Source organism: Ciona intestinalis, unplaced genomic scaffold, assembly GCF_000224145.3.
Source record: "Ciona intestinalis unplaced genomic scaffold, KH HT000137.2, whole genome shotgun sequence".
Taxonomy (NCBI): Eukaryota; Metazoa; Chordata; class Ascidiacea; order Phlebobranchia; family Cionidae; genus Ciona; species Ciona intestinalis.
Window position 1 is genome coordinate 176886 of NW_004190459.2, and position 9013 is coordinate 185898.

The window sequence follows — 9013 nt, forward strand, 5'->3', positions numbered from 1 at the left end:
TATTTAATGACTGGTGCTCACTAAAACCTAAATTCTAACAAGGCTAGGGATGACATTCTCGTCTCCGGACGCTGCCTAATTTAAATTTTACTTTTTAATCCCTCAACCAAAACTTAGTATACATAAGATTTAGTCCTCCAACTAAAAAAAATGCGTTAACCAGAGCGACACCGAAAGAGTAACTTATATATCAAGAGATAAGCATACTATTCAACATTCAGAATTACAGATGCACGTTTTCAATCGCTCATTGTCTCTTAATAATAAACAAATAAAGATTGTCGAATGACCATATGCGCCAAACTTTTAAAAATGCAGGGTACGCAAGAATGCTTTGATGCAAATTCCTATGAAACACATTTCGTTTTAATGTTTACTTTTAATGTAGTGTAGAAGAAATCTTAAGGGTGGGCCTGCCTATCTTGCCTACTATGTTTGTCATGAACAGTGGCGCAGCCAGAAAAAAAAACAACATTTTTTTAATTTTTTTTAAAATTATTATTATTTTTTTTAAAAGGTGAGCAGGGGTCGCGACACCCTAAACTTCCCCTGGCTGCCCCACTGGTCATGACTATCGAATGTTAAATAAAAAACATTTAAATTCTGCATAAATGTCTGCTCAAACATGAATCTTCTAAGTAAATTTTTGTTTTTTTTATTTGATAATAGAAATTTAAAAGAAAAGCTTGAATTTTTCTCGAATAGAAATTCCGATTTTTTCTAAAGTAGTTGGCACCAATATTGGGTTGCCGTCATCATTGTAAAGAAAGTTTCCATCTTTGTCTCTCTCAACAACATCAAAGGGATATGACCAAACGTACCAACCATATTTTGAAAGCTTCATCACTTCAATTCGTTCTGGTAAAATTTGAAATATAACAGTTTTAATGGTTAAGACTAGGAAGAAAAAAACAATTTCTTTTAATAACATTGTAATAGGACATAGCCACAGGTGCTAATGTATGTATAATAGAGTGGGGGAAGATAGGACACTTTTAGCAGGTAATATCTAAATATCCTGATCAGGTTTTAAACAATTACCAACAGTCTATGGGAGTCCTGCGGATACGGTTTTATATTTCTTTTAATATTCTTTGTTTACAAGAAAATAGAATGAAAAAGGTGCCCCATCTTCCCCCACCCTACTATATCGTAAAATTATGTCCCTAAAGTTTACTGCTGTTTTGGCTGCAAGACAGTACAATAATATTTTGTCTTAAATATAGTGGTCAGGCTTTTATAGTAAAATCTGAGGTGTTTAAATTACAGTCAACAATCACAGTCAGTGACTGATTATATAGACACCTATAAGCAGAGGGAAAGCTTTACTGTGTAACACTGGGGTGCAAGAACATATGATGTTACCCCGGTTTAAAAGTGAAACCCCAGGCACCTATAACAGTACACGTATAGTCTTAAACAGAAATCGCTACTAAACTATTTTTAAAATGCTAATGCAAGTAATGCTGTCAATAATTAATATATATAATTTTTATGGTGTTACAAACTCAAAATAGTGGGCCACTGCATGAGAGAATCAAATTTGGATGCCTAAAATATGACTACTTACTAAAGGCCTAAGGGGATTTATGAATTAAAAGCAAAAACATAGACAACAAATCAAAATATAAATCACAAACTGAATTATTTTAAAACAAAATTCTAATATTTTAATATGTTGAATGAATGTAATTTGCTTTATCCTCGCATGGCCGGAAAATAACAGTTGCTATAACACGAATGTTCTGTTTCATAACCTTGTGCCAGCTTGCGAGTATATCCAAATATGTTACATTGTAGGTGATTACCTATTTAGTATTTATTTATTTTTTTATGTATGGCTTATAATTTGGACAACCCATTAGTGACCACTGAGTTGGAACGATTGCCGTTAAGTGTCTAGCCCGAGGGCACATACTTCCACAACGGTAGCAACGACCGGCTTTAAAACCATTACCTCTGGTTCATGTTAAGGTAAAAACTTTGGCCAACTTTAAACAACAAAAGTTGCAAACACAAAATGAATTTCCGAACACAAGATTAAGACAGTCAATCACTCAGAAAATAAAGACTTCTCACCATATTCTTCATTAACTGACACCACCATATCTTCTGTCTTGCTTAACTTCCGAGCATCGGCTAAACTGTTTCCATCGCCAAAGTATTTATATCCTCTTTCTTCCATAGTAAGGGGTGTCCAATACGGAATTCGTGTTGGTGGCTTCGCATTAGCTGGTTTCTCTTCTACAGGCCTGACAATAAATTCTTCAGTTTCCTCGCTTTTTTTCCATGCTGAATAAGCATAGTATCCTGCTACAGTCCATACAACTGCCCCCAGAAATGCTGGAATTGCTGATTGTTTTGTTACCAGTCTGAACTTCCTAGGCAGCAGTGTTGCCTCGTTTTTTTGCAGTGTTTCCAGCTTTTTTACCCGTGCCTCTGCTTTTATTTGAAACAGTCCTTTGTTTTCATCCATTTCAAATTTTACATGTATAATTTAAATCACATAATTTTATGCTAAATGGACACCGAATATTTTTTTCACCTCAAGTGATACAGCCCTAAATTTTGGAGTTGTACTTTAAAATAGGACACAATTTATTAGGACACGCTACTGTCGATTTAAAACAATTATTATGCTAGGAAGAACCAAAAAGATTTGAGTTAAAGTAACATTCGAATTAGGCTCTTGCATAGTCTATATCATAGCCTGTACAAACCATGAATACAACTGTGAAAAAAAGGTAAATGAACGTAACAACATTTTTTCTACCTGCAACAACAGAAAGTTTAAAATCAAGTTTTTTTGTCAAAAATAGTTTGTTTCTTGCCATCTTTAACAACTGGTTCTGGTGGTGTGGGTTGTAGCAGTTGTTGTAAGCGTCGATTCTCCCTTTGTTCCAAAACACTGACTTTATCATTGGCTTGGTCTTTTCCATCTTTCATCCACCATTCTAGTTTATAACCGATAAATCCGATAGTTCCAGTTATTGGCAATAATAAAACAGGCGCGTAAGTTCGTAATAAAGTTATTACAACTGGGTTCATGTTTCTCACTTAACAAAAGCGTGCACAGTGAATATCGAATATCTGATAATAATAATACAAGTTGATAGCAGAAGAATTAATCTTGTTTCCGTTAGGTGGAACTAAGAGTATTTCTAATCCTAGGGGAGCTATTTTTTCTAACTTTTAAAATGTATTTTTGGGGGTTTAACACCAGTGGCGGTTGTATGTTTAAGTAGGCACATTTTTTATTTAAGCACAGTGCAGATCGCACAAAAATCAACTTTATGTCTCGAACATTTCTGTGAAATTAAAACGAAAATCTTCCAAAAAGGAAAAGGAAAATCCCAGAGTCTGGATATAAACATGTTTATATACGGACTCGGGAAAATCCATAAAAATGAAAACCGATTATCAAAGAGGAAGTTTGCCTTAAAATTTATACAGAGATGAAGAGGTAACCTAATAGCACGGAAGACGAGTGCTTTCGCTCAAATAACCATTAATTTAAGCTTATATAGCAGGGTGGAAGAAGAAGGGACACCTGTTCATTCTATTTTCTCATTCCATTTGGTAGTAAACAAAGAACATTCAAAAATTTATAAAACAGTATCTTAATGAATCTCATAAACCACTGTTAATTGTTTAAAATACGATTAAGATATTTGGATATTATGTGCTAAAGCTGTCCCATCTTACCCCACTCTGCTATACCATAAATCCAGTTAATAAAGATTTGCTATTAGGTTACATTTTAACTATTGGATACACAATGCGGGTTTATGCCTCTTTTATTTACCTCAGCCTTCATATAAAAGGCTTACACATGTACCGTACAAACACCAGCACGTATAACACAGGCGGGTTGTAATTTCTGTGAAAAAAGATAATCCAGCATTTTGTCAATAAGTAACTTGATTTCAGCTGCTGCGTAGTAATATTTAACATATAAGCGGATGTTTTACGAAAGGGCACTTGAGCAGAATGAATAGCAAGTTATCTATTTCGTTTCGTCCCTTAACTACGGATGATATTGATATTGTTGCTGACTTTTTAGCATTGCATTATGTCCCGAATGAACCAATGTCGCAGTGTCTTGCTTTCACCGAAGAAGAAACATATGCTTACGCTAAAGGAGAAGCAGAGGTTTGTAAACTCCTTCTACATGTTTGTTGTGTCGGTTTATTTACCGACGTTTGGTAATCAAAGTTTATAGTCAAGACTGGTCCGTTTCAATGTGTGTACAGTGGCTTGTCATGTAAGTTACAGATTACAGAATGTTTTTGGTTTTAGTTTGTGATACAGCCTTCGTACGTTTTCAATAATTAGTTTTACTATAATAGGAAACCCTTCCCCACTGTCTGAGTACAGCAGCTGTCATCAGTGGGACAAATGAAATATGTGGTCTTTCAATGTGCAAACGTTTTTCTGACTGTTCATATACAGAAGATGCCGTGGCCAATTCAAAGCATAAAGCCGCCTTCCTTTTTCGAGTAAGGAGAATTAGCTTGTAACATTGTAAGATATGTTGTGATGTGGACTGTCGAGAACTGAATAAATAAATAGTGTAGTGGGAATTTTTTATTTCACGTGGGTGCTGAGGTACCACAGTGTGACACGCCATGCTTTGGGAACTGGGATTTAGGCGAGAGTTGACCAATCACCCCAGTAGTTATAGTAGTTACTGTGCAAAAAACGGTAGCAATTAAAAGAGATTGCATGTTCGTGCATGTCCGACAATTTAGACAACTATTACGAGCACTGGGTTGAAGCGATTGCTGTTAAAAGTCTTGCTTAATTACACATGTGCCCGCAATGGTAGCAGCGGCGAGCCCTGACTCCGTAACCTATGTGGTATTCGAGGCAGGCGCGAATGCTTATATAAACGTGTATGTTTAGTTTGCTGAATGGACGGAATCCACTCTCACAAAAGAATTCGGAACATCTAACATTTTCCTGGATGATCTGACAGTTGTTTCGCCAAAATATTCAAACCGTGGATTAGCGACTGAGTTCATACGACGGTAAACAATTTTTAAAGACTTTGAAATATGGTTTATAGTTTAAACTTTTTTTGTAATAGCTTATTTTAAAAACAGGCATATCCCATATGCTTTAAGATACATTGTACAGAAACCAGCTGAACGATATTTTAGAAATACAGTAGGGTGAGCAAAGACGGGACACCTTTAGCACAAAGTATCCAAACATCCTGATATAGTTTTTTAAACAATTAGCAGCGATCTATGGGAGTCGTACGGATACGGTTTCATAATTATTTGAATGTGTTTTGTTTACAACCAAATGGAACGAGAAAAAATAATGAAAAGGTATCCCATCCTCCCCCAACATACTATACTTATTTATTTTGTTTTAGCACAACTGAAAAAGCGGAGGGTCTCGGGTTCGATGTCATTATTGCATTTGCGCTAACAGAGAAAATTATAAAAGTAACTCGTCGGTGGGGTTGGAAGCTTTTAAAGAAGATAGACCTACGCTCATATTGTGACAGTCTCACCAATGAAGCCGTTTTTGCGCAGGCAAAAGTCATAGACGGCTGTGTTCCTGTAGTATACAAGGATTTTCGATCAGCAGTGAATCGTGCAAGCCACAAACTTTAATTATGTGTAAAATATTTTGCGAAATATTAATCCAAGTATAACGTCAAGTCCAGAGTTATTTAAATTGTGTTTTAGTTTAATTCACTCCCAGGGTCTATACTGCGCAGAAGCGAGCAATAAGCGAACGTGTATTATTGGGGTAAAAAGTCCCATTAAGGCAATAAAAGTGTAAATTTGCAGCAATCCAATTACATTGTGCTGGTGTTCTACATTCAGTAACTTTTTTTGTTATTTTAAATTGTTTTGCAGGTTGCGCTAGCGATATATGTATAAATGAATGAAAGAATGCATTTTATTTATCTTTGCGTGGCGGAGCAACAATAGTTGTTATAACACCTAGGGTGGAGCCACTGCTTCACGCACCTCATTCCCGCATACGAGTTACCACAAAAAAAAAACTTTTTGGTGATTATTTTTGTATTACATCATTTTTGTAACGAATTTATAGGTGACAGTTTAGACAAATCCAATGGGGTTTTAGACAACTTCAGTAAACACTGGGTTGGCGCAATTGTCGTTTAGTGTCTTGTCCAAAGACGCGCCCACAATGGTAGCAGCATCGAGCTTCGAATACAATAACTCTGGGTTAGAGGCAATTCAAATTAACGCCACCAATTTCATTCCCTAAAACAGCCTGTCGGCAATGGTAAAATAGAAGCTTATGCCGGTGGAGGATGTCAATAAGCAAGAAACTAATTTGTGCACAGAAATATTGGAAGTACAACAAACAATAACAGAATGTAACACGCTCGTATATAGACTGGTTTATTTAATATAATTAAATAATATAATTAAAAAGTCCAGCGTCTAGCAGTTGTATATATCTGGAAAATAGAAACAAGATTAAATTTCATATTTATGTGGCTGGCGTTGGTGGAAAGCCACTACGGCACGACAAGCCCCCAGCCAATGGTAGTGGGTTTCTACTCTGGTGAGAAACCCTTGTTGGATAGACCTTGCAAGGAAAAGAAACCGATGACAAAAATAATACTGCGCAACATTACCCTAAACAGAGATAAACACAAGCTCTATTACACCAACAGGCATATTTAAGAAGCGCAACATGATCAATGAAATACCGACATTTGAAAAGGTACAACAATCGTACAGAAAATACCTGTAGTGCGCACCCACCTGCAAGGGCTTGAAGTCAACAAAGGCCCGGCCTATCGAGAAAACATCTTGGTACCGCGATACTCTAGTTATATATTCACACAATATAATATCGTCCGGCTGTTACGCACCGCATCGACAGTTACGACATACTGTGGCTGTTACGAACCGCAAGGCGGCGACGTCTATACGTAACAAATCCGCAGCTGTAACGTAACTAAGCCGACCGTGGAATAACCGCACCGAACGCAGGGTCAAGACGATGGTGACCCAACGTATCAACGTGACGTAGAGAAATTGTGACGTGGCCATCATCACAATTACGCAACGTGACGTCATGGTAACGTACAAGACTTTTACCGGGGCAGGAACATTTGCAGCTAAATTTGAAATACATAAAACATGAGGAAAGTTAAATGGATGTATATTATAATGCCCGTTGATATTATACTCGAGTATATGTGTACCAAGACAGTTCTCGCAAAGCAAACCGAGACAATTATAAAACCGCCGAAAGAATCTAGTAATCCAGTAAGAATGTTGCAACAATTCCTATGCATTTATTTCAAAGACCTGTAGAAGCACTGAAAAGTGCTTAGGGGACATAGCTGGCAAGGTTAGATCCAGCAAAAAAATGGCTGACAACACAGTTAAAGTGTATACCAGCTAACACATATTCGCATACAGCCATACACAATTATACTTACACAATAAACCTAAGCACCTGAAACCGATATCCGTTTCGGCGTCTTCGTTTTTGATCTTCTTTCTTCGCGGGTTTACCGCCGCTAATATAATTAAACCTATACACACTTAGGCCTACAAACACCTCAAACCGGTATCCTTATTGGCGTCTTCGTCTTTGTTCTTCGTCTGTAAAAAAATAAGCTTATAGTTACGTAACAGATTTATATTTCCTTGTTACAAATTCAAACTTTAATTCAATTTGTTAGATTTTAATATTTAAAATAACTAAATTTATTTTTCTTCGGCAATACACTAATATAAGACAATGACAATTAAATAAAATAAAATACCTTGCGCTTTTCCTCGGCAGCTTTATTCGCTGACTTTTCTGTAACAATATAAACGTTAGATATTGTAAATAGTAGGGTGGAGTAAGATGGGACACCTTTTCATTCTATTTACTCGTCACGTTTGGTAATAAACAAAGAACATTCAACGAAATATAAAACTGTACCCCACAATAATCGTTTAAAACATGATCAGGATAGTTGGAGAAAATGTGCTAAAGGTGATTCATCTTTCCCCACAGTGTACTATATATTATTACGTCATAATTACTTTCGTTCTTCTCTACCGTCATGGTCGGCTTGATCCTCTGTGACGTCACATACCGTGTTCTAAAAATGGCCAACATCTTAAAACTGACTTTATTTGGATAAACGTTTGTGACGAAACAATGAACTTACGAAGTGGGTTCTTCTGTTGCGTCATCACCACTTCGTGACGTCACATCATCGATGTTTCTAGAAAAAAGCTTATGTACGTAACAATGTCAATTGTAATTTATACGTTACCAGTTCTTTGATCATCTTGCTTCGCGCTAATACCGCAAATTTAATTAGAGTATACAAGTAATGTGCCTTGCGTCGATGCAAAGCGCGCATGGGGCCCCATGAAAAAAACACGAAACGCACGCGTAGAACAAATCGCATTGTGAAGTGGCAAGCGCAAATTGTAGAGCGATGACGAAACATGACGTAATGGTAACGCGAAATCTGCAAGCCAGCAAGGCGATTGTGACGTAACGAACGCAGTGATCGTGACGTAACGTCGCGAGTAACGTGTTTAATACCGCAATAAAGAAACATCGCGATTCCTGAAATCATGCTGGGTTAAGAATATTTTAAAATAATGTTAGTTTTGCTCGCAAGGCACAAAACTTCGTTAAAATAACTAAACAAAATTTTAATATAGCAGTAGGCTATATTAGTGTAATAAAGTAGGTAGTAATATACTATGAAAAAAACATTCATTCAATGCTTTATAGTCAGTTATAATCTATTAATACTTAACTTAAGTCTTGCGAGAACTCTTGTTTAAACCTTCCAACTTGTAACCTGGTGTGAACCAACTGTATCTGAACTGGGACGTGGTGCAAATGCCACGCTTTGCAAACCAGCCAATCAACGAAAAGCGGGGAGAAGTAATCAGCTGGTGCGAGGCGTTAGTCACGTGGTATAATTAGCGGGAAAATCAAAATTGTGGGAATTTTTCCGCCAAAAATTAAAAAGTTTGCGTTTCCCATA

The 9013-nt window shown here is 36.6% G+C and overlaps 2 protein-coding genes and 1 long non-coding RNA gene across 3 annotated transcripts; 1 reads left to right on the top strand and 2 right to left on the bottom strand.

The window, feature by feature from the left end:
- Positions 1-632: 632 nt before the first annotated feature.
- LOC100176072 lies at positions 633-3091 on the bottom strand. The gene is made up of 2 exons (XM_002128567.4): positions 2080-3091; positions 633-858 (listed from the first exon to the last, which is right to left on the bottom strand). The coding sequence occupies exons 1-2, from the start codon at positions 2474-2476 to the stop codon at positions 674-676; spliced, it is 582 nt and encodes a 193-aa protein (XP_002128603.1). The 5' UTR covers positions 2477-3091; the 3' UTR covers positions 633-673.
- Positions 3092-3859: 768 nt separating this feature from the next.
- LOC100176877 lies at positions 3860-6389 on the top strand. Its single transcript, XM_002128544.4, has 4 exons — positions 3860-4152; positions 4350-4499; positions 4906-5030; positions 5384-6389. Exons 1-4 carry the CDS (start codon positions 3991-3993, stop codon positions 5625-5627), a joined length of 681 nt encoding a protein of 226 aa, XP_002128580.1. The 5' UTR covers positions 3860-3990; the 3' UTR covers positions 5628-6389.
- Positions 6027-8297, bottom strand: LOC113475178. The gene is made up of 4 exons (XR_003396919.1): positions 8174-8297; positions 8046-8104; positions 7778-7815; positions 6027-7613 (listed from the first exon to the last, which is right to left on the bottom strand). It is a non-coding gene; the product is annotated as an uncharacterized LOC113475178 (long non-coding RNA).
- Between the last annotated feature and the right edge of the window lie 716 nt (positions 8298-9013).